The following is a 26,121-nucleotide window of genomic DNA, read 5'->3' on the forward strand; positions in this document are numbered from 1 at the left end:
CAGCCCAACTCTTCCAGTTCTACCCACCGAGTTTTGAAGGAATTTCCAGGGCAATGTAGCTGCTGGAAATTGATTTTTCCAACAGAGCAACAAACACTCCAGCAGCTTGAAAAAAAAAAATTAAAACCACTCTTGCAGAGTGCCATTTCATGTCAAATTGCCATTTGACATTTGGGAAGGTCTTGGCAAATGCACGATGAATGTGGCACTGGTAGCACAGCCAAGCTTGGGTTCAGCACTAACCAGTCCCTTAGTACCACCAACACAACAGGATTGAAGTTACTACTTACTGAAAAACTTCCTGCACCTTAAAGAAAAGTGGTATTTTCCAATAGACTACTGATCCTAAACTAAAATGGGATAGAAAAGTCTCTGAAAAACACTTTTCCCTTTTTCTTTTTAACTGAAAAAGAACAGTTAAGGGATTTCAGTGTTCTGACAAGTTTCAGTATCAGTTCAGTATCAGATAAGCAGATGCAATGTAAGCCACTAGACATCAGAGCTCTTCCCTGGGAAGTGGTGACGAAAACATTGCATCTCATACCTTTAGTATTTACATTTAAAACCACACAACTATTTAAGATGCATGTTGAAATCATACCTAGCTGACACAGAACATGGGTAATCTACTTTGTTTCCCTTCCACAAGCACTTTATTCACATTGTCACAGCAGCAGTAAGCATCTTCCCAATTACAAGCAACATCTTTAATGAAGTACCATATTCCTACACAGACTATGGCTGAAGACTCTTCCAGTTCAAGGTTAAAGGTTTCTTCTTAGCTACGCTTCCTAACTTATTTCAATTAGGGTCTAACTAGAATTCCCAATATCCTTCCCAAACAGCACAGTTCTGATCTGCATGTTAAATAAGACGACCATTTTCAGCTTTATCTGCACATTTCTCCTATAGTACATCATGTTCCTTCACCATCAATTTTGAAGTTTTCCATTGTCACTCTATCTCCAAATACCCACTCTCCTGTATGATTTTCTTGGTAAGTTTTCACCCTCCAAGAATCTTATCTTCACTCACAGGTCAGAGCCTTCCCTTTCCATTTCAGATCACATTTAAGCTCCCTCCCAGCACATGGCAATCAAATATTAGCAGACAGCAAGCAAAAACCAAGCTTTCTTTAGGGCCATTTTCACCACAACCCTTTGCCTGGTATCATCAGTGCTGATGAGAAGATGGCATCTAAGCCTAAAGACCAGTGCACCTCATCCCAGGGTCCATAAACTGGGATTGCTGAACATTGCTCAAAAGCCATTCCAACCATTCTTAATGATAAGGACACTCGAACTCTGTCTTAAAAAACAGCCAAATGCAAAGTCATGCATTTGTAAAACACGAGCCCTATTAAAGGAAACAGAATTGTATCCTGGATTGCAATGACACTAAGGACTTTGGGCAGCACTGAAGAAGCCACATGAACATTAATTCCTGACAAGAGTCTGCAGCAAAAAAAAAAACACCTAATGGGAGCCTCAGAAACGAATATCAAGAAGAAAGAGAACATGATCTTTTTATATTGCATCAGTGAGATCAATAATGGACTGTCACCTTTCCATCCACAGGCCAACAATTTATAACAGCAAGTATGATCACGGATCTGAAAAAATGCCTTCCAGTCTTTTTAAGGGAAAAAAGGCAAATGGATTACTTAATTGTCACAAAAAATAATCAGAAAATAATCCAGTTTTTCTTAATATCTGAACAAGCAAATGTACTTAAAGATACAACCACTGCAAGTTTAGTCAGAAAGACTTTTGTCAAAGTTTTACCTCATTTTAGCAAGTGGAGATAATCCATAAAAACTAACAATTAACAAATACAGCAATCATCACTTGTTGAGACCGGTTGACAAAGTTACTTTAATCAGAGAACGTTAAATTCAGGGCCATCAATCATTAGACAAAACTCTAAGCCTGCACGACTGAGGTGTCCAAACAAAGTAATCCTAACTGTCCTCCAGCGCTGGAGCTAACATGACAGAATGGTGAAGAAAAATACATACAAGACCACATTACATTCATTACAAACTTCACTTTCAGCGCGACCTGATTAGTCTAAAACACAACTGCGTGCTCACAGAGCTCAAAGTCAAAACAAAATCAAAACAAGCTGGCAGCAGGTGACCCCCTTCCCCCAAAACCACACATAAATCACGGGTGGCCATTGGCAGTGTGGTAAACGCTGTGCAGCCAATGGGGTTTCAGGGGTCAGGGACAGGAGAGGAAGCCAGGCTGCCAAGAAACACATTGCCACAGGCACCTGACATGCCCCAAACCTGCAGGACAGTGTTTGTGCAGGGGGAGTTGACATATCCTTCTCCCCGCATCCTGGTGACCAGTTTCTCCACTGCATGATGCTGAGGCCAAAACTGAGGGGAAAAGCTGCATCTCCTCCCCAGGCCATTTCCCTTACCATAGCAGACTGTTGCTCTCCTCAGCCTCCCCAAAGACTGGTGCTCAATGCATCCCTCCTACTTGCTCCAAACACATTCAGCATCTCACCAGACCTGCAAATTGACCCCTCCCCATATACCCCCGGGGCAGGTGCTCACCCCTTTCCCCACTTGGCTGCTCCCCAACCATGCACACAGCCCCCCTAAATCTGTTGACCATCTCCTGCTCCTAGAATTCCTAAACTGCTGACTACCCCTCCAGCCCACACAGGACACCTCCAAGACATGCTGAGCACCATTCCTATATACAGCCCCCCCAAACCCTACTAAATATCTCTCCCCACATACACAGTCTCCCAAAGCTTTTGACCACCACTTTCCCTCAAACTGACCTCATCCCCTCAGGACATCCTCAAGCATGATAAACACTCTCTCTCACACAGACAGCCACCCCCAAACCCTGCTGAATATCCCTCCCCACACACACAAAACCCCAAAACCTGACCATCCTTCCCCACAGATGCAGCCCCCCAACAACTATGGGCCACTGCTCCCACACACATGCCACCTCACCAAAGCTAATGGAAATCCTTCACCACATACATCCCCTCCCAAAACTGACATTCTCATTCTCACAGCCCCCCAAACCTGCTGACAATACATCACCACACAGCCTTTGGACCACTGTTCCCCCTCACATGCAGCCTCCCCCACCCCCCCCAGTACTGACCACCTCATTCCCATACACACAGCACTCCTGATTGCTGCTGGGCACCCCCCCCCCCCCATATACAGCCCCTCTGCCCCCAAAACCTTTGGGCCACCACTCCCACATACATGAAGCCCCCCAAAAACCTCAGGACCACCGCTCTCATACACACAGTCTACCAGAACCATAGGACCACAATGCCCCCATACGCAGCCCCCCCAAAACCTCCAGGCCACCACTCCCTCCACACACAGCCCCCCTAAAACCTCTGGGCCACCACACCCTCCACACACAGCCCCAATAAAACCTTTAAGCCGCAACCTCTCCATATACAGCCCCCCTAAAATCTCTAAGCCACCACCCCCCCCATACACACATTCCCCCCCCAAGAAAAAACCTCTGGGCCACCACCCTCTCCATACAGAGCCTCTCAAAACTGCTGTGCCCTCCCAAGAGGGTATTCCCCCACCAGTGACCACCCTCCTCCAAGCACACATCCCCCCAAACTGACCACCTTCTCCATTCCAGATCCCCCAATTTTAACCCTCACCCACACACGCAATCCCTGGAAAGCTGATCACTCTCCCTACCCACACAGACACATTTCCAGGCCGACCATTCCCATTCTGAAATCCCCAAACTTAACCCACTCCTGCACCCACAACCCCCCCCAGAACTGGTTTGTCATCACGCTCCCACAGACATCCTCCCCAAAACCCTTTGACCACCACGCCCCAACACACCTCACCCTCAGAAACCCTCCATCCCTCCCCCCAGCTCCTCAGACCCTCCCTCCCCAACCTCCTCCCCCAGCCCCTCACGCCAGGCCTACACCAGGCCTAGCCCTCCCAACCAGGCCCAACACCCGCTCCGCGCCGCTTCCCGCCTCCTCCCCCCACCCCCACAGGGCCCCGTCAGGACGCTCAGCACGAGACCAGACTCACTCGGGCAGGTAGGTGGAGGAGAAGCTGCTCCAGCGGTGCAGGGTGTAACCCAGCACCCGGCTCTCGGGGCCCGCCGGCCCCGCCGCCGCCATCTTGTTGTCAGCAGCGGCCGCCGCGGCCCCGGCAGCGACTGCGGGAGGGGCGGGGCCGAGCTCTTAAAGGGGCCGCGCGGGTGGCGGGGCAGGGGCTGTGGGGCGTCGGAGGTGGGTCGCGCTGTGGTGGGATGTGAGGGGGTGGGGACGGGGGCTGGGACTCGGACTTAGCGGATCGCTGAGGGTTGTGGCGGGTCTTTGGGGACTGCAGTGGGTTTTTTAGGAGCTGTAGGGCTTGGGGCGCGGTGTAATTTGTGGCTGCAGGGTTGCGTGGGGGCTGTGGTGGGCTGTAGGGTGAGGCTGCGTGGGGGCTGCAGTGGGTTTGTGGAGCTTTGAGGGGCACGTGGGCTCTGGGGTGTACTTTGGGGCTTTCAAGGTGTGTGTGTGTGTTTTGGGTGCCCCACAGGGCTGTAGTGAGCTGCAGGAGGATGCCCTGTGGGGCTGTAGCGGAGCACTGGGTCTGTAGGACCTGAAATGGGATGTAATTTGGAGGTGTAGTGGTGTGGGGCTGTGGTGGGCTGTGGGACTAGAAAGAGCTGCCCTGTGGGGCTGCGGTGGGTAATGGAAACTGTGGAGCTTGGGGCAGGATGTAGTTGGTGTCTGCAAGGCTGTATGGAGGCTGTGGGATCCATCCCATGGGGCCATGGGGGGATGCCCTATGGGACTGCAGTGGGTTGTAGGGTCAAGGGGATGCTCCCTGAGCTGTGTGGGGAAGGGGCTGTAGCAAAACCCCAGCGTGACGTCTCCTCGTCCAGCTCCTGCGCTGATCCCTGTTGTGAGTAGTGCAGTTCTTCTCTCTTACTCCGTTTTATTATTTATATTTCACCACATAGCTCTGTGCTTTGTAAATGTCAAGAGCAGCTTGTTTTGACAGTCCTGTCAAATTCAACATGCTTTGGTTGTTGTTCTTCTCCAAAGAAGGAATTAGAGCAATTGAAGTCACCGTAAATAATGGTAAATATATAAACAAGAGTAAGTAATGAGTGAAATGAAAATGAGCTAATTGAGTGGTGCCCAGATTTAATGCTTGACCAACAATTTGAAAGCAACTGGAAATTGAGTGGAGGGAACTATAATTGTTGAGGTTATTGGGCTTCTTTTCTTGGGTTATTGTCTCTTTTCTGGTCCATACCACGGCTCATCTGAATGCTTCATGGAAAGGTTACCTGGAGGTCCAGACTGTGGGAAGGAACCCAAGTGGTTTCCCATGTCTTGCACATTGTCATATTTAATAACTTCTTTCTTCTTTTTTTTTTTTTCCCTGTGAATTCTACTGAATAACATGTATTTAATCACTTCATCTGTTGTTGTCAGTGCTGCTGAACTGTTCTCCAGCAGGGCCAAGACCCCTCCAGGTTTACACTGCAGTCTCTGGTTTAGAGGGATGCTCTCAATGGGATCTCTGTTTCATTCCATGATGTTTTTCAGTGCTTTTTCCTGCATCATGGATGGACCTGAAATCGCAAACACCCCTGTAATTTCCAAGCATGTAAATTGAAGATTTATTAGTGAGTTTCTCTGACTGAGGTTACTGTATGCTTTTTTTTTTTTTTTTTTTTTTTTTTTTTTTTGTAGACGTGAGATTGTTTCACCCAGAACCCCCACCAAAGTGAAGGGAAGACTTGAGGAATCCCTGGAGCAGTTTTGGGATGCTTGAGAAAGAAGAGGAGACATTTCAAGACCGGGGACAAAAACAAAACTAAAATAACAAAAAAAAAAACCACCAATAAAGCGACAACAGATAAACAGCTGTCAGTTGGGAATGACAGATTGGAGAGATATTATCAGGCAGGACAGCAAAATGCCTGGCTAGATTAAATTAACGCAAGGATTTTTTTTTTTTTCCACCATTTATTTTAGGAAAGCAAGTGAGAATGCTGCAACAAAATCTGGCTGTGGATGAAACATTTTTGCAGCAGCCTTGGAGGCTGAACGTCAGCTGAGGATCTCAAAAGTGAGGGGGAGCAGCAAGCGCTTTGTCTCGAGACCCTTTTTTTGGGACCTGAGGGAATGGTGTTTCTACTGCAGCAGTGCAGTAAAAACTTGCATGCGAGGTACCAATTTCCACAGCTCTACCTTGGCTGCTGCACTAATGAGGTTTTTGGAAGTTTGAGGTCTTAGTGTGGCATTTAAAATTTCACTTACCCAAAGCCTTCAGGTTTTTTGTTGTTTTTTTTTTTCCTGCCATTTACCACAAGGGTATTAAAGGAAATATTTTACTGAGGATCTTGCTAATAATATACTCCCTCGTCCTGGAGAAAATATTCCACCTTGGCATTTGGAGCCTCACTAACAAGCAGCCAGAGAGGAGCGATGCCATATAAAACTGTAACCTCTACATATGAAATTTCGGAGATTGCAGCGAGCAGCGGGTGCCAGCTCCATGCCGGCAGCAGGGAGGAGGCAGAGGGAACGCCATCAGCTCGCTACTGGCTGCTCCACAGAGCACATAGCCCCAGGAGTTTCTCTGCCCGGTGTCCTGTTACCACTTGAATCAAGACGTGAACGTCAAGCCAGCTTATTTTTAACACATTTTGGACCTAAAGAAGCAAATGCTGGTGAAATATGCAGTACTGACAGCCCTGGAAAATCTTTATTCATCTGCAGCTCAGGAAGCAGGGAAGGATGCGAGAAAGCAAAGCAATCGCAAGCTACAAACCGAGTCTCCCAGCTTCTTGGGCTCAGCCTCCCTACCGCTGCACAGATCCTGGCAGTAGCTGGGAGAGGGTTTTTCCACGCTCAGAGCGGGCCTGGCACGGCAAGGAGGAGCGCAGCGTGCTGCAGATTTGGACAGCCTGCAAGCCTCCAGCTGAGCTCATTGCGTCTGCCAGAGCTCAACTGCAGCAGCGGTGGGGCTGTAAAAATGGGAGAGACTCGGAAAACTTGAGTATCTGAGCCCTGCTCTGCTAAGCTCTGTGAGTTTACTGCGTTAATACGATGTTGGATCTGTGCAGCTGGGCGGTCCAGTGGCACTGATACTGCCTTGTATGACCTCTGTCACTCAGACCCTCTGCTCTGTGGAAGAACCCAGAAGGAGGACACCTATGACACAGCCATCATGCGGTGCAGGCATGTTTCTATCCCCATCACTTGGGACCTTGCTGAAATTCTCCAGTGCATTTTGGCATCTGCAGGAGCTGAGCTGGCTGGGGGCTGGTAGATCCTTGCAGGCAGCAGTTGGCTGCAGTGGGGATGGGGCCATGGAGGGGAACAGAGCAGCAAAAATGGGTCCCTTCAGCATTGGGGGCACAGCCAGGACATCCCTGGATGTGTGCCGGGAACGGTAGCTGGGGTTGTTGAAGGTGACCACAGGAGATGTCCCCTGCATCTCTTCTCCAGGAGGATGCGCACACAGCGTTAACACGTTTGTCGTCAGTAGGTCTGAATCCAACCACGGACAGCTCAGGGATCTGACAATTGTTTGTGTCTGCCTCGAGACAAATATCTCATTGCCCCCTTTGCAAGTTTGCTCCTCTGCTACGCGTGTGTTTCGAGTTTCCTCATGCAGAACCTGCGTGGGTGTTTGGATACGTAATGAGCACATAGTTCAGGATGAAAACAAGTTGCCTGGAAGAGCCAAGTAACGCCAAAAAAATGAAAGCAATACAAACAACAACATGGCACGCAGCCATACCAGCTAGACTGTGGGCCAGCCGGATCTCACGTACTCTCCGGAGCTGCAGAGCCGATCAGCTGTTGGAAAAAGAGACCTTTAAAGACAAGTGAGAGGAAATAGCATTGGCAGTGCAGGCCACAGCATGTTTCCTTCCAAAGGAGGACAGAGCCAAGGACATGAGACAGAGCTGTAACATTTGGGGTCTTGTTGCTCAGCAAGGCAAAAACCTCCAGTGGGTTGTAGCTGTGTAAACGCCTGTTGTTTTCTGAGAAGAATCAGAGCACTGGCTTGATCGGGTGTTGTCACACCAGATTTTGACAATGCTTGCTCACCTAAGTGAGCTCCCTCTGCAAAACGAAGCCCTGGCTTTTACTCAGTGCTCCATGCTGGGGAAATAAACCTGCCTGCCTGCACAAGTCTCAGGCTGGAGAGTATCTTCCAAGACCTCCCATAGGATCTTCAAAGAAAAATACCATTATCCTATGGACCAGAGCAGGACCAGAGCAATTCCAAGAATTTCCCCGAAGTGGTCTCACTAATTATTATCTCATTTTGATAAAATGAATGGGGAAGAAATAGTGGTGAAGCTGTTTGAAATGCATTTTCTGCAGAGCCTGAATGAATTTCCATATACAAAAAGGGGTGAGAGCAGGCCTCAAAGACAGGTTACTTAATTTTTCCTTTGCCCTCATCCATTTCGAGCAAGGGATCATCTGTACCTCCTTATAACACAGTGAAACAGTACTTCTTTTAGCATAAGAAAATAGGTCTAATTGCATAGACTCTGATCCAAGCATCTGCTCCTAGGCCATTCACTTAAATACCTGTCTGAGACCTCTTCACCAGCTCTTAGAGCACCTGTTCATTGGTTAAAGGCTTAAAGCAGTGAAAGCTTGCTGGCAGTCTGGGAGGTTGAAAGGGCCCTTAAATACCAGAGCTTCCATATGCATATTGGCATTTTTCTTTGCATAAATGCTAGCTTTAAAAGGCTTGTTTTACGAAGCACAAGTGCACTTTTATGATTTTTTTTTTTATTTTTTTTTTACATCAAGGTCAGTAACTCAGCTTCATTCATCAGTCTCCAGCTGCAAACATGCTCCAGACAATGGAGAAGAGTGTATCTGAGCCAGGAAGTGCCATTTCAGGGGACGTGAGTGGCTCTGAACTGCACTGGGGAAAGAGGATCTTGGTGCCCTTGTGCACTCGGACCTACACAAACTGAAATAGGGTGCTTGAGGGCAGGAAAAGCTGCTTAGATGGGCACAAATAACACTTACGCTCGGTGAGCTTCAGTAAAAGGCACCTCTCAAATGTCACCGCTGTGCTGTTGGCTCCGGTGTGATGCAGCCGACATTGTGCTCCCCTCCACAAAGGCAGTGAGTGCTCTTAGGAAGCAGACAAGATAATCCCAGCTAAAAATACTTATTCTTCCCCTGGCAGGTGCATGCATCCTGTGCAGGGTGCTCTCACGGTGACCTGCTTGCGCACCCGGAGCACTCTGCTCATCTCGCGCTTCGGTGCCTCTCCTCCTTCCAAGCAAAGCGTTGGGCATTGTGATTATTGCTCTGAATCACCCAGGGAGGATGCTCTGTCCTGTGGTTCAGATGCAAAATGTGCCTTGGAATTCAATAGTTGCTATAGTGCCGTAATTACACATTTTATGGAGTAGTTAGTCACAATGGCTAGAGCTCTTGTTATTAGGCTTGGACTCCTTCTGCTGCTTTATTTTAAAGACCTCTTTGTTAAACATCTACTCTCTGCATTAAAAATAGTTTGTTTCAGCATTTGCGTCCCTCCAGACGTAACCACAATTCATGGCTGGTGGAGAACTGGTCCCCAGCTGGGTGGAAGGACAGAGTTTGTAGCCTGCTTTTTGCACCGTGGGAGTTGTGGTGCTCTGGCATTGGGTGCTCCTAAATGCTCCTCAAAGTCAGCTGCAGTGACACCAGCTGTGTATGTCCAGGATTCGGGAGTTCTTGAGCACTGATCTCAGCAACTTGGCTGTCTATGGTTTGGAGAGGACTTGCACAACCTGCTCAGGGCAACCATACCAACCAGGATTCTCCCCTTCAGCAGTATGGAGAAAGGGGACTCCTTGGGTGCTTCTTCTGGAAGATGACAGCCTACCACAATGGGACACGGTTTGGGTGAGGACAAATCCATGTACCAAGGTGCTGCTGTTCTTATGCCCGCTCTAGGAGAAGCTCAGCAGTATTGCAAGCAACGGAGATAGGCAAGATAAGTTGCATGCTAGACATCACTCCTTCAGTCAGCAGGGATACTCACCACCCTACACCGTAGGTTTGGCCTTTCCCCTATTAACCACGTTTTCTGCCCAGGTTTCCCTATCTGGAGAATGGAGCTAACTGCTTAATTGCCTACTTTCTAAGGAGTCAGGCAGGATAATTAGCTAATGTTTGGGTAATGCGTCATAGGGTAAGAGTGCTAAGTAGTATTACTGTCAGCAGCACAGTGGGAAGTGAAGGACTCGATCTTGTTTTTCAATCGGGAATGTCACGGTCTTCCCTTAAGCTCATTGTTCCCATTGACTGCTGAGGGCAGGGGACTTGGGCGAAAAGTTTCAAGGAGGAGGATGCCAAGGACAGCAGAGAGCTGTTTGCAGTCCAGGAGAAGAGCTGTGAGAACAGCTTGGTGTGCTTTGGAAAGAGAAAACTGAAAATGATGACAAAGGCAGGGAACACGCCTGGGGCAGCACAGAAAGGACTCGTGTCTGTAAGCTTAATTATTCAATAGCAACATCCTCTGAGTCATAAAAATGCATCGGGGAAAGTTTTCTTGCGTTGCATTTGTTGCATGCATGCAGCACTGTGGGAAGCATGATACAGAAACCCAACTAGCTCTCCCTGGGGACTGAAGTAGACTCAACCTAAAAGCGATTTTGCATCTTTAACTTCTATTATTCTGCAAATTACGGTACAGATGAACTTTAAACCCTTCTCATGTCCGTCGGTCATAATTGATGAGATTTCAATTGTGCCTCCTTGAAGTTAAACATCTGAGAGACACTTTGCTTAATAGTTTGCCTTTCAGAGCACTGCATTAGCTCCCTTGTGCTCCTGTCCGCTTAATTTAGAGCGAGTGCCCAAAAGTGGTGCAATTAAGGAAGGAATCTTGGGCTGAAGCTCTCGATGCTTTCAGATGACCAGCAGACCCTTCAGCGCTGGCTTGTTTTTACCATAGCTGGAACAACACTTTCCATGACTCACTCTTAATTATCCTCTGGATTCACAAACAAATGTTTTTAACCTCTTTCTGTTGTATCTGAGAATAATTAAACCCTCATCTCTGTCTCTGGGCAGTCCTGGAAATGTTGCAGAGATCTGCCGTTCCACCTCTGTGAGCCCAACTCCTTGGCTTTCTGGCCACGCCAGGGAAGCACATTCTCCTTCTGCCTCTTTTCTAAATGAGCTGACATTTCTCATGCTTCCTATTTATTTTCTCAACTTGGAAACAGTCTCATGCTTTGATCTGTGCAAAAGATGTCTTTTCCAGAGAGGTTGCTGGGCTCTCCTTGTTTCCTGTCAAGTGGCCAGCCACAGGCCACGTGGAGAAGATGCTAGCTCCCTTTTCTTCTTTCCAGTATCAGTGAGCCAGCCGCAGACCGTCTCAGCAACTCTGCACCCTGCACAGGTGTCTCTGCAGGCAGGAGGACAGAGGAAGGAAACACAGATGGTGCAGAATCGATTCTCTCCACCATTTGCATTCCTACATCTTTGCAAGCATTCCATCAGGAGTGATATTTGACCCCTGGGAAAGCAGAGCATCCTTTTGTTTGCCATTCCTGATGATATGAAAATCAGCAGACACGCTGCTGTGATGAGTCACCTGCCATGAAACAGTCACATGCTAAACGCCACCCCATCCCAGTTCTCCCCAGTGAGAGTCTCTGCTTCTGAAGTCCTCAAAAGCCTGCTTTATCCTAGAGAACCACTTCCTGTTGTGTCTGTTCCTGTATTTGTACTAAGTAGGTGGAAACACTGGCAGCAGTTCTGGGAAGGGTAGGGCTTGGGGAAGGATGTACGTATTTATCGAGATCACCCTCGCAGCCGTGGCTGGATGTTCCACTTAAGACCCTCTTCAACGCTCAGTTTCAAGTGGAAAATAAGCTGGACTCATTGCTTCCATGAATGGGGATGAATTTTCCAAACCAAAAAATAATATTTCATGAAAGAATAAGCATCATCTGTCAAGACAGGGCATTCAAGGCGGTCTCAAGTTGCATTTTTCTTCTCCAGATGTTGCTCCAGCAGGAAATCCAGCCAAAGGGCCTCATCTGTTCTATACAGAGCCTGACCTTAAGGGCTACCACGAGAGGGTGGGAGATAGCAGCTGTTTGCTGAAGGGTGACGCAGAGGGTGGGACCATTGCAGCCGTTCCTGTGCCCTCTTCACTTGGTCTGCATGTATGGAAGGAAAGGGAGATGCTTCTGGAGCCGGGGTCTGCCTGGCTGGGAGAAATGGTGTAGGGAGGGTTGAAATGGGGCAAGGTTGCTAGTGCTCTTAGAGCAAAAGGGCCGTGGGAATCCAGGAGCAAGATGTGACTGCTGATGTTGAGAGGTGGCTTTTTTTTTTTTTCCCCACAGATCCAGAAGTTTTCAGCATGTTACAGAGAAGCATTTCTGTTCTCTGGGAAGACAGGATAGCTGCATACCCAGCAGGTGGCTTCACTTCTCAGCACGCTCAGCTTCTCCCTCTCCATAGGAAGCTGTTTCCCAGGAGCTGCATATGGGCATGGCCTGGTTCCTGAGTCCATTCAGATACTGCTTGTTTCTGTGGCTTGGTGATTTTGCAATCTGCCTCTTGGGAAGAGGAGGGAGACAAAAGCCCTGTGACTGCTGAAGGCTTGGGACGGATTCATGCTTATGAGCAGTCATCCATGTGGATTTGGCAGCCAGAGCTCAGAGGTTTGTGGGCTGCCTGAGTGTCATCCCTGCTGCTTTGGCAACCTGCTACCACATGCATAGACTGACTGAAGGGCTCAGGGACCTCTCCACATAGCTGAGAATGAGGAGAAGAGGGACAGGAGGGTGACCCAAGTCACCATGACTTCCAGCATAGGCACCTCAAAATACCCAGTCCAGAAAGTATCTAATCAGCACGTGCTGGAAGAAGGCAAGTTCCCTTTTTGTCAAAAGAAGCATTGCAAACCTCAAAATGGAAGGAGCCTAAGAGCATCCTGGATATGGATATGAATATAGCCCTACACGTTGCCCAGCAAGAGCTTTGCTCGTGGTTACCAGCTCCACACTTTTCCTGCATGCCTTTGGAGCACTTACCAACAACTGGCTTGTGCTGCTGCCCCTCCCCGGGAATATGCAGCTCCAAGGATAAAAATAAATAACTTCTTGTGGAAATGGAAAAAGATAGAACAGGCAAAAAGTGTGAATCAGGACAGATTTGCAAGGGAAAAGGAAAGGTGGTCTGAAGAATAACCACAAAACACTGATCGATACTACAGGGCAGTTTCAGAGAGGTGAAAGGGTTGCCAAAATGCCAGCCTGGGAAGTACTAGAGAGATAGGTCTACCTCTGGAGTACGAGAGCCAGAAGATGTATACCTCTTCTGCCTGAAATCATCTGGGCAAGGCCAAAGGGGATAGCCACAAAATGGGCAACTCAGAAAGTGGCTGGGAACATCAGGAACCAATGGAGGTCTTGGGCTTGGGTGGACTGGAGGTGCCAAGCCTGCTCACAGAGACTGCTGGGATGGATGTCGTATCAAGAGTGATTCAAGCCACCCACAGCTCCTGCCCGCTTAGACCTTGGCTTCCCGTGCTGCCTGCGAGAAGCAGTCACGTCTCCCTGTGTAGGCATCTAGAGTACACAGCAAAGGAAAAACAGCTAAAGATGAAGAAAAGATAATTCCAAGAAAATGATTGGGTGTATTAAGCAAGAATAGTATGTCCTCCAGATTGCTGAAAGAGGAAAAGAAGCAACAGTGGTGACCTTTTATACGTGGTGGAAAACCAGGAAGATAGCTGGGTACTTGGGAAAGAGGTCAGGAAATGGAAGGCAGAGCAATGGAAATTTTGACCTGGCAACACTGACTTTGGTCCCAAACACAGTGAAGGAAAAGGCAGGAGGTGACATAAATCTCTGACTATCTGAAGGATGAGGGAATAATGAATGTTTATCCACAGGGTTATAAAAAACTTGTAGATTGAGTGATTTTTTTATCAGTCTACAAAATGAGTGGTTGTGAGAATGCAGTGGAGGCAATATTTCGTCTCATTTGTGAAGAATTTGATGCACTGTCTCAACAAAGCACTTTTCTGTAATTAATGTGGCTTGAATCTAAACATCACACAGGCCAAACATCACAATTTAAAGGTCCTCTCAGATGGCCATGTGATATCTTGATTCCTCCTGGATAAAGTTGAAGTGTTAATGACCCCATCCTGCTGTTGAAGCCTTCTTTCTACAGACACAAAACCGCTGCATTCATCTGCCTCCGCCAACCTCAGTGCAGATAACACTCAGCAAAACACCGCATCCTCCAGAATGGAGGCGGGGAAGTGAGAAAGCCAGCAAGTGAGTCATCAAGCCTTACGGGCAAAATCTGCCTGGTATTTGCGGTGTGCAAGAGCCATGCAAGGGGCTTTAAGCTCGTGCTGGTCCTGCAGGGCCGCTCGACCCTGTCCAAGGATCTCTCTGTGTCATCACTCATCATCAAGAACTTAAAGTCCACTCCAACCCCCAGTAAATTCTTGTCCCCCTCTCTTGTCCTGCAGTGTGGTAGTTCCAGGAGCCATCTCTGCTGGCTCTCTACCAGTGAAGTCTTCTGAGAGGAGAGAGCAGTGGTTTGTGGCTGAAATCCTAAGGATGTAAATGTAGGCCATGATGCAAGAGAAACCGGCTTTCCAACTGTGCATGGCAAGAATGCCCCCTCATTAAGGGATCAAAGCATTATCCATCGAGGCCACCTCTTGCAACATGCTGAAGACCTGATTATGGTCATTTTCCTCCCTGCTTCCACTGCATGCCTGAGAAAGGGACGCAGTAATTAAAGTTTGAATCTCATTAAATCTCAGAAAGTGCTTGGCTTTCTGAGAATCCAATTATCACAAATGCTATGTAACGCCAGTCAGGGCACAGTTTGTTTTTGGAGCTTGGAATTATTCTTGTTAAACATACAAATATGGTGCGAAATCAAAATTTCTAGAGGATGTTAAAAATCCAAAGAAGGCACAGCCGAAAAAAAAAGCAAACAATTTAAGGACAGGAGAAAATACCTTGGAGAGGGAGGGAGAGGCTGCAAGAGCTTCACTCACCAGTAAGAGAAGGGATGGAGCAGGGATGCCTGAGCAGCAAGAATACCCTCATTGAGCCCAAGGCCCTCCAAGGATGGTGTGCCTGGGGCTGGACAAGCACCCCATCGAGGTAGCAAGCTCTAGCTCCTGGATGGTGACCTTAGGGGCAAAGCCAGATGAGCAGTGGCCTGTCATGGCTTAACCAAAAGAGTGTCCAAGCTCTGGAACGGGCTGCCTAGGGAGGTGGTTGAGTCCCTGGAGGTGTTCAAATGTTTAGAAGTTGTACTAAGAGACGTGGTGTAGTGGGGAAATACTGGTGGTAGGTGAACAGTTGGACTAGATGATCTTGGAGCTCTTTTCCAATCTTAATGATTCCATGATGCTATGAACCAAGTCCCAGCTGCGCTGGCTCGCTCTGTAACCACTTGGGTTTGACAGGTGGAAAGTCACTGAGTTAATGGGCAGGTTGGATCTGCGTGTATCCATGGGGCTGGAAATGACATAAAGCCAGCAGTGAGAAATGAAGCTGCTCTTCCTCTTGCTCTTCAAGCATGGAATCAGAGAATATACTGAGTTGGAATGGACCCACAGGGATCATTGAGTCCAACTCCTGGCTCCACACAGGACCACTCAAAGTTCAAACCTTATGTCTGAATGCGTCATCCATATGGTCCTTGAGCCCTGGCACCTCAGTGCACCACCCTGGGGAACCTGTTCCATGCCCACCGCCCTCTGTTGAAGAACCTTTTCCTAACTCCCAGTCTGACCCTCCCCTGATGCAACTCCATACTATTCCCTTGGACTTTGTCACTGTCACCAGAGAGCAGAGCTCAGCACTGACCCTCCTCATTCTCTGTGAGGAGCTGTAGGCCACCACAAGATCTCCCTTCAGCCTCCTCTTCAGTGTAGGAACCCTACAAAAATACATGGTTGGAAGCAGAAGCCTGCCACATTCAGAGGAAATTCCTCTTTCTAATAAGCAGTTCACTGTGGAGAGGGAGGAGTTGGGTTCTCCATCCCTTGCTATTTCCACATCCTTACTGGAAGTCTTCCTGAGTAACACAAGCCACTCATCTCAGCCCACCTCCAAATACTGAGCTGCAATGTCTACAGAGCCCATCCAAAATATCCTCCCTTTTACCATTGCCTCCAGGTTGGCCTCAGGCTGTGATATCCAGGTTAAGGGACATGGATGTTAGGAGATAATTCTTTACTCAGAGGCTGGTGATGCACTGGAACAGGCTGCCCAGGGAAGCTGTGGATGCCCATCCCTGATGGTGTTCCGGGCTTGATGGAGTGGGTGGAAACTCTGCCCACAGCAGAGAGGTAGGAACTGAATGATCTCTAAAGGTCCTTTCCAACCCAAGTCATTCTATGAGGGAAGAGCGGGTGATCTGAGGAAACCAGCATGGCTTTACCAGGGGAAGGTCATGCCTGACCAGTCTGGTGGCCTTCTATGATGAAGTGACAGCATTGGTGGACAAAGGCAACTGATGTAATCTATATGGACTTCTGCAAGGCCTTTGACATGGTTTTTCACCACATCCTTATCTCTAAATGGGAGAGATACGGATTTGAAGGGTGGACTATTCAGTGGATGAGGTTGAAAGGTCACAGTCAGAGAGTTGTGGTCAATCGCTCTGTGTCCAGATGGAGGCCTGTAACGAGTGGTGTCCCCCAGTGGTCCTTTTTGGGATAGATACTCTTTAACATCTTTATCAGTGACATAGATGCTGGGATTGAGTGCACTCTGCAAGTTTGCTGATGTCACCAAGCTGAGCGGTGCGGTTGATACAGCAGAAGGAAGGGATGCCGTCCAGAGGGACCTTGATAAACTCTGAAGGTGGGTCCTTGTGAAACTAATGAGGTTCAACAAAGCATAGTGCAAGGTTTTGCACTTGGGTCAAGGTAATCCCAGATATATATAGCTGGGACAAAAACTCCTTGAGAGCAGCCCTGCTGTGAAGGGCTTAGGGGTCCTGGTAGATGAAAACTGAACATGAGCCGGCAGTGTATGCTTGCAGCCCCGAAGGCCAATGGTCTCCTGGGCTCCATCAGAAAAGGAGTGGCCACCAGGGACAGGGAAGTGATTGTCCCCCTCTCTTCCGCCCTCGTGAGGCCCCATTTGGACTACTGTGTCCAGGTCTGCGGTCCCCAACACAGGAAAGGTATGGAGCTGTTGGAGAAGGCCCAGGGGAGGGCCACAAAGATGATCCAAGGGTTTGAGCACTTCTACAAAGACAGGCTGAAGGAGATGGGCTTGTTCAGCGTGCAAAAGAGAAGGCTGCAGGGAGACTTCATTATGGCCTTCCAAAATATAAACAGAGTTTATAAACATGAGGGAAAACAACCTTTTACATGAGTAGATAGCGATAGGACAAGGGGAATGGTTTTAAACTGAAGGTAGATTTAGATTAGATGTCAGGAGGAAGCCTTTTATTGAGAGGATGGTGAGGTGCTGACACAGGCTGCCCAGAGAGGTTGTGGGTGCCCCATCCCTGGAGGTGTTTAAGGATAGGTTGGATGGGGCCCTGGGCAATCTGATCTAGTATGTGATCTAGCGGCTGGCAACCCTGCCTGTGGCAGGGGGCTTGGAACTTAATGGTCCTTGAAGTCCCTTTCAACTCAAGCCATTCTATGGCTCCGTGACTCTGTGATTCTGTGATTCTATGGCTCTATGATATGATTGTCCATCACCAGGGCTGGTGGTGGCATTCACGATGCCTGGCTTTGCTGCTCAGCTGCTGGCTTGCCGAGGCACGAGGCACTCAACTGCTCATTGCCTCAGTTTTCTCAGCTGTAAATGCGTATTAAAACAATAACCTCATTTGTTAGGGTGCTGACAGCCTCCAGCAGTGATAGCGAAGAGTTCTGCCAACCTGGGTTAAAAGGTGCTGGTTAAGTACAAAATACTATTATGCTTTTTGTGGCACAGTGTGTCTGCCATACATTACACTTATGTAACATTACTTAGCACTTAGTCGGCACTTCACATCTTTAACTAATTATGCAGAATCGAGCCATTTACCAGCATGAACAGAAAAACATCTTGTAATGACTGATCATGAAGCTCTGGACTGATTTCCAGACTCCTCCACGAGTGAGAATTGCAGAAGACGCAAAAGAAGTTTTTAGAAAAGAAAGGCCAAACAAACAAACAAACAGATGCTTTAAAAGAGAAAAATCAAACTGCGTGACAGCAGTGAAGAACTTGTAGAGGAAAATAACGCACTGCATTTTCTCATGGAAGCACCCAGCCAGAGCTCAGCCTGCAGCATCTCCAAAGCACGTTTAAGATTCACCTCCTCCTCCTCCTTTTTGCAATTAAACCCATATTCTTATGCACCTCGACTTTTAAAATAAATAATGACAATTTTTAGCGCTGGCAATTAAAAGCAGTGCTGTTTACATTTTAATTAGCTCTTTCAGTGTGACTAGCTCAGCTTCTTTCAATCAGAAATGGATGTATTTAGAAACAAGAAAGCTCCTAAATGCTCTCAGCTTTTCTGTAAACAGTAGCCCTGCTCTGCTTTCAGGTTCTCAGGGTAGAAGGAGTGGAGAGGCAATCTGCTGGATGGAAAACTGCACAGCTTTTCTTCCCAGTGGTGATTCTCTGTGGGAGTACAGAAAAGGAAGTTTATTTTGGAAGTGAGAAAAATAAAGAGAGGTTTTGTTCCAGGAGAACACAAAGATAAGTAGCATCTGTGCATCTGGAAGTGCTGTACGTGGCTGGGAGGACCGTATTTACGGCTGCAAAATGCCAGGTACATTTTCACCTCCTGGTAGAGCTTCAGAAGGCGTTGAAGTGCTACCAAGGCAGTCCCCAAGATGCATTTCCACCCACCTTTGGTTTGCGCCTGCAAAATCACCAATCATCTTCCTGCTCAGTGCCATCTGTGGGCCTTGATTCAGTATCGTGCGAGTCGATGAAAATTTACCAGCAATTTCAATACAAATAACAGCATAGTCACAGTGACGAGAATACCAGTGCTGTACATCAGGCTCTCTTTGCATCAAACGTGCTCGGTCTGAATCCACTTCGACAATTCACTCAGATGTACCCGGCACATCTGCATCTCAGTTGCAAACCTCTTGGAGGAGAGACAGATGTCAAAACACCACTCAGATAGCTTTTGCTGCAAAGTAATTCTTCCCAAATAAACATCAACTGCAAACGTTGCTGAATGGTGCTAAAAAGAAGCAGGCTCAGAAATTTGGATCAGCAGGTGCACGTGGTGCAGTTTTAGCAGTCTTCTGCCTTGTGCCCTCACACTGCTAAGGGAAGAGGTGGTATTATTTGTGACTCTCAGATAAACTCAGTGGCTTGCCCAAGGCAGCAGGGGAAAGTCTTTGGAGATAGAAAGAAAATGCAATGCTTTTCTGGGGAATGTTCTGCCTAAGTATTTTCTGTTTCCCAGCTATTGGCCAAGTCATAGAACCATAGATTCCTTTGGGTTGGAAGGGACATTTAAAGGTCATCCAGTCCAACTCCCCTGCAATGAACAGGAGCATCCACACCTGGATAGGTTGCTCAGTGCCTGATCCAGCCTTGCCTTGAAAGCCTCCAGCAATGGGGAATCAAACACATCTCTGGGCAACCTGTCCCAATACTTCACCACCCTTACTGTAAAACAATTCTTCCTCTGTCCAGTCTAAATCTCCCCTCTTTATCATAGAATCATAGGATTCGTAGGCTTGGGTTGGAAGGGACCTCAAGGTCATCAAGCTCCAAACCCCCTGCTGCAGGCAGGGCTGCCAATCTCCATATCTAATACTAGACCAGGCTGCCCAGGACCCCATCCAACCTGGCACTGAACACCTCCAGGGATGGGGCATCCACAGCCTCTTTGGGCAGCCTGTTCCAGCACCTCACCGCTCTCATAGTAAAGAACTTCTCCCTGATATCCAACCTAAATCTTCCCTCCTTCAACTTTAAACCATTTCCCCTTGTCCTGTCATTATCTACCCTTGTAAAGAGTTGTCTCCCCTCCTGTTTGTAGGCTTTCTTTAGGTACTGGAAGGCTGAAATGAGGTCACCCCACAGCCTCTTCTCTTCTCTTCTCTTCTCTTCTCTTCTCTTCTCTTCTCTTCTCTTCTCTTCTCTTCTCTTCTCTTCTCTTCTCTTCTCCTCTTCTCTTCTCTCCCCTCCCGTCCCCTCCCCTCCCCTCCCCTCTTCCCCAAAACTATTTCCCCTTGTCCTGTCACAACAGATTCTGCTTAAGAGTCCATCCCCTTCTTTTTTGTAGCCCTCCTTTAGATCCTGAAAGGCTGCTCTCAGGTCTCCCTGGAACCTTCTCTTCTCTGGGCTGAGCAGCCCCAGCTCTCTCAGCGTATTCTCACAGGGGAGGTGTTCCATCCCTTGCATCATTTTTGTGGCATTTTCTGTTGATTCCGCCACCTTCTCCTCCAGGGATGCAGCCCGGGGCATGATTAGCTTGTCCCTGCCAGCCCCAGCATCACCTAGGTCCCTGCCCTTCTCTCCCTGCTTACTCTCCTCCAGCTCCATCATAAGCAGGTAAAACAGTAAGATCTTCAAGGGCTTTGCATGAGTTTTGTCACGTCCTGCACTAGGATCCACTGGGCTCTTTGCTGTCAAAATCACATTGTTGTGTTAAGAAAATCACACCCAATTTCTGAGATGCTTTCAGAGAAATCCATTTGCTGGGGAAGTGGAAGGACCTAAAAGGTAAAATCCATGGGAAAGCAACATTGGCAGCACACGGGTTGGCATTGCCACCCCTATTGACTTTGAACAGCAGTGACATTTGTGCCCATGTGATTTTAATGATTGCTTCCCTTTGCAAAGCTGCAGCCTAATACTAAGTGATTACGGATTCTGTAGTTAATCACAAAGGTGAGTGAGGTAAAATGGGATGTTCCTTCCGGTGTTTGCTCTTTCTGTGGGCTGCATGTATGTGACAGGACCCCCCAAAATATGCCAGCACTTGAACTCCTCCTTTCCCCGTTCCACAGACGTGCATCTGGATGGTGAGTGCAGAAACACTGAAGCAAAGTATGTCATAAAAACACAGACAGTGCAGGGACACCTGACCCACGGGCAGAAGCCTCCCTGTTACATTGGGAACAGCCTTCGCCAGCATCTCACACTGAGGCAGCATGAGGTGATGAAGCCTTTGGAAAGGACTGATTCCTGTATGTCAAGCACAGATGATGATGAAGCCATCACGTCTGGTTACAGCTGCATCGCATGAGTTTGTGCTGCCCATTCTTTGGTGCCAGTGGATGGCATGATGCTTTGAAAAGTAGCCCATCGTTGGACATCATGGAACATAACTGGCATCGTTTGTTACAGCATCAGCGCTGGATGGCTTAGCCTGTAGAGCTGAGGGACCACCCCAGCCTCCCAAAATCTACTGGCATATGCTGTCTTGCTGTTTCAACACTGCACTGAGCTTTTTATAATTCTCCAGCCAATCTTCCACTCCCTCTCTGCTTCTTTCCAGCTCAGCACCCCGTCCCAGTGCATGAGTCCACTCCATGCATCCATGTGATGAGTTACACTTTGGAAGACCTTCCTAAACCTGCTCCTTACAAATTGGAAATGGATGGGAAACCTTGGACACATAGCAGGACCATGGAGAGGATTGCTAAGGGCTAGAAAGCAAAACAGGGGTTTGAGTTTTTTAAATCTATGCTTGACAGAACAGCAAGAAAAGCACGTAAAAGGCAGTAGTGAGGCTGGAAAATCCCAAGTAAGGCTCTACCCCTTGCTGAAGGTCAGGAGGGTGGCCATAAATGCTGGCCAAGGCTGGATCGTGAGAGGCTCCTCAGGGATGGGGAGCCATGGACAGATGTGCGCTCCTGGATCCAGCTGTGCCACTGGACATGCTCCCTCCTCCAGACATTCCTCCCCACCCTCCAGCTGCTCCAGCCACTGCAGCACAAAGCAGCGTCTCTCATTGGGGTGAACTCTCCGTTGACAGAGTGGTGCAGAGCACCATTTCCAGCTAAGGCCAGTAATGAGTAGCTGAGGCATAGTGACATTTCCAGCTGACACAGCCCTCTGTGGAAAAAACATCTGCCTGTGGCTGGAGAATACCCAAGGTAGCCAAGCAGGAGCGGTTTGAGACGGTTAAGGATTGCTGGGAGGAGGTCAGGAAGCCAGGCAGCAAAACCAGTTGCATCTCATGGAAAAGTGTAAGAAGGGCTTTTACAGCCAAAGTTGTAGCAGGGAAGCAAGCAAGGGGGGAAATGAAACCATGAGCAAACCAAAGGGGCTCGTACTCTGAGCCCTCCTTAAAATCTTGTCCCCTTAGTTCCCAAAAACGTGTTCTTGGGAAATTTTAGATTTAAGAAATCAATCTGTGTAGGCTGCAGTCATCCTATAGTATTCATCCTCGGTTGGTAATGGCAGGATTAGTTAGTGAGCATTTTGAGCCTTAGGTGGGTATTTTATAAATTTTTTGGACAACGTGGTCCTGAGGGGCAGAAGAAAGGAAATATGGTGGTGATTTAGAACAGAAAAGGATGGAATATAATTCTGGCAATCACCAGCCTATAAATATCATAGAACAAATATTTAAGAAAAAGTCATGGTGAAATGTTCAGGGCTTGGTTCTGTCCACACAATAGTGTCAACAGGGAGAAACTGCAGAAGCCAGATGCTGAGTAAAATTACCAGGAGACAAGAGTTAGACTTGAAGAATGATGGGCACAGAAAACTGCCAGGTTTTCTTCTTTTCCAGCTTTTTTTGGTGAGGAGAGGAATAGCGTTAGAGAATGACAGAGCTACGGATGAAGGGAACACACATTTATTAACATGTGTTTTTGTTTTGATTAATATATTCTGCTTCTTTGTCTTAGGAAAGAAGAAATTAGAAAAAAATGCGTTGGTCTGAAACACAGTTTGTACAAACTGAAAACAGATTGAAATGCAGTAACTAATCCCAAACAAGAGCGTGCTGTGTTGGACAAGGCGTGTCTACGGGGGTAGGACAAGAGTCAGGATTCAGGATCAAGTTTCATTAACATCTTTGCTGATGATCCAGGAGGACAACACCAGTGTCAACTGAAATTCACAGAGGATAGTAAATTAGAAGCAGATTAGTAAGTAATCAGGAGTTTTCTGAGGTTTAGATCTGCTTCTGTTCCAAACACCTGGAAATTTCCATCCGATATAAAGAGGCATTTCATGCGTCGAAAAGTCTCATCTCATTGAGTGACATTTTCATTACTCACCACCTAGCCCACTCAGTCTCTTTGTAACCCTCTGAATGTACTTCTGGGTATCTTTCACGGGTCTTTCTGCAGGTCCAGCCCTCCTCATTGTTAACTTGTGTGATATTCACAGACACGTTTCTGGAGCAAACACGTGCACCCCGGTGCTCGCAGCCGCCTTCTCCAGGTTTACTACCTGCCCGCTTTCCCCACATGCAAAGAAAATCACTTGAAATCACTTGAGTGACGATGCAGTGGCATGCCTTTGAACGTGTGTCCCATCTCCACGTGGCCTTCAGTGCTCTTATCTGCTGATACAGATTATACTGGTTTCATGAGAAACCTCTCATGTCTGCGCTTGCCGACGTGCTCCTCTGGCGCATGGAATGCTCCCTGACCTCCTTCTCCTTGTGCGACTTGGGCGATTCATGGCTGTTACTCAAGACCTTTCATCCATGAATTCTTGAGTAACATCCGTGAGTTTTCTGAGTAGAATAAGTGTGGTCCCTGGAGTGCTGACCTGGGCTCTCCTCGCAATCAGGAGAAAGGGAGCAGGGAAGGACAGAGCTTGGGAGCCTCTGTGTCTTCTCCCATCACGCTGGCGTGAAGGAACAGCATGGAGCTCTGTCGTGAGGGTCAGGATGAGTGTTAAGAAAAGGCCCTTCACCAGAAGGTGGTGGTCATGGAACAGGCTCCTCAGGGCAGTAGGCACAGCCCCAAGCTGTTGGAGCTCAAGAAGCATTTGGACAATGCTCTCAGACACAGGGTTTGGGTTTTTGGGTGGTCCTGTGCGGAGCCAGGAGTTGGACTCGATGTTCCTTTTGGGTCCCTTCCAACTCAGGATATTGCATGATTTTATGGTTTTAGAAGAACACAGGCTGTTTCTGGGGCTGATTTGATAACTTCTGATCTTTTCTCAGATAAAGCTCAATGGTGTGAGGAAATCAGGCTGGTGATGGGAACAGCATTACCCTACACAGAGGGAGCAGCCACAATGGGAAGGGGAGAACTTCATCTGTTAACTGTCTCACATCTGCTGAAGATGAAGGGTGGAGGGAGAGGAGGAAGACCTGGAGGTGGAACAATGACTAAAATGATCTAGGGAGACTGGAAATCATAGGAACCTCCATTATCACACACTGGAAGTCTTCTCAGAAGGTCTTGACCCTTGAGATGTCACCCCTGAGATGTCCTCCTTTGCAGGGCCACAGAAGAGAGTGTTCCCAAGTGAGTTCAGCTCATGGATGAGGCCAGTTAATGAAGTTGTCACCCATGAGTGCTTCATAGGACAGGGGGACCTATCCTATTACTGAGGACGTGGTCTGTGTGAGTCAGCCATGGAGACTGTACACTGCAAGGGGCAGGAGCAGGCTGAAGCCTTCCAAAGAGACAATATTTATCCGGTTTGGTTTGTGGTTGCTTGAAGTCTGCTGGAGAATTTGCTCCCAAACAACCAAACAAACAGAGGAAAAAGAAATACATGTGAATGAATCCAAATGTCTCCTTATGGCGTTTTTGGCTTTTTTTTTCCCCCTTAATGAAATGTGTTGATTTTGCTTTTGCAGCATGTCAGGGCTAATTTTAGGAACGTGCAATCTTTAAAAATCCAAGGGGTTGCAAAAACCCCGGGGGGGATAACACTGTGTCGTTTGGCCCCAAAGGCTGAACCATTTGCTTTCCTGCCAAAGAAGCAGTGATTCCCAGGGTGGAAGGGCAAACTGTCTGCAAGGCAGTTTGCAACCAAGCTGTGATCTCCAAAGAGGGCAGGAGAGCAAAGCAAACTGCTTTCTCCCAGCCCGGAAGGCAGGTGAAGCCTAGGGAAAGCTGCTATGGAGCAGCCAGGAGCCACAAGGCCTTACGTCAGGTGCCTCCTCAACCACACTCCCCCCAAAAGGGACTTGCTGGGATGGGGGGACAGCAGGAGCCCCAGCTAAGCCTGTCCCCTCCCTTTAAGCCTCTAGAATTGGACGCGTCCGGCTCCTTCTCTGACTCAGCCATTATACCCAGGGAATTTATGGCCTTTCCTTCCTGCCAGCCTCAGAAAATAACACTGTTATCTGACTGGGATTTGGGAACCTACCAGGAGGAGGAGCTTCACAGGCAGATTGGGCTGGGGACCTGCACCGCAGCGGTGAGCAGGTCCAAGTAGGACCCTCACCGGTGACATCTCCATCCCCAGAGGAATGGAGCCCATGGGGAGGCCCTGGAAGGCGTCAAAACCCGCATATATACATGAGCCTCTTGCTTCATCTCTGTTGGTACTTTGCTTATGTACCAAAGGTGGAGTACAGCAGGAGATGCCCAGGTAGTGGGATGCCTTCATTCCAAGCACCCCCTAGTGCCGTGGCTCCATCAGGCTGAATGGAGCAATGAAATTCAGTCTCTGCAGGGTTGCCTTGCTGCTCCCAGACTTACGTAGTCCCCTGTACAGCCTCCCTGTAGTTAATTTGGGCATCCTGGCTTGCCCCCTGGAGGCAGCCCCATGCACCGTTGATGGAGATAAGAAAAACGATACTAGTAGGAAGGGTGAGGGTAAATTAGCAGAGATGTTTAAGCCCGTCTGAAGGGATGCAGGAGAAATCTGTGCTTTCAGGCTGCTGAAGTAGCTTTGTTGGGGAGGTGGCTTGGGCCATCTGGAGTGGAGAGAGGATGAGACAGAGCCAAAATTCAGCATCTAAGCTAAAGCCCTCTTGGTCCTTTATTCATACATCTCAGGAGCTCTTTGTCTTACTAGGTACTGCGAGGATCATCATCCCTGCAAGATAGATGAGAGATGTTTTATCTCCTCACCATTACAGCTGTCAGACTGAGCCTCTGGGGCTTCTGAGGAAACCACAACCTCTGGGCCAGGAATTGTGTGCTGCATCCTCCTGGCACAGGCACTGGGAGGTGCCTTTTCCTTCCTG

At 48.1% G+C, this 26,121-nt stretch overlaps 1 protein-coding gene and 1 long non-coding RNA gene across 4 annotated transcripts in view; one reads left to right on the forward strand and one right to left on the reverse strand.

Annotated features, from left to right (window-relative positions):
* The window catches only part of MKLN1 (muskelin 1), a 109,619-nt gene extending 105,410 nt beyond the window's left edge, over positions 1-4,209 (reverse strand). Inside the window, exon 1 of the mRNA XM_021384311.1 lies at positions 4,061-4,209. Coding sequence (XP_021239986.1) covers positions 4,061-4,152 — 92 coding nt within the window. The 5' untranslated portion in view covers positions 4,153-4,209. The remainder of the gene's footprint in view (positions 1-4,060) is intronic.
* Positions 4,295-24,782, forward strand: LOC110392235. 3 transcript variants are annotated; one of them, XR_002434271.1, is made up of 5 exons: positions 4,295-4,927; positions 5,728-9,144; positions 12,372-14,318; positions 21,011-22,195; positions 22,862-24,779. It is a non-coding gene; the product is annotated as an uncharacterized LOC110392235 (long non-coding RNA). The 3 variants fall into 3 exon arrangements; XR_002434270.1 differs by having other exon boundaries at positions 21,011-23,104; positions 24,136-24,773; XR_002434269.1 differs by having other exon boundaries at positions 21,011-24,782.

This window comes from Numida meleagris, chromosome 1, assembly GCF_002078875.1.
Source record: "Numida meleagris isolate 19003 breed g44 Domestic line chromosome 1, NumMel1.0, whole genome shotgun sequence".
Classification (NCBI taxonomy): Eukaryota; Metazoa; Chordata; class Aves; order Galliformes; family Numididae; genus Numida; species Numida meleagris.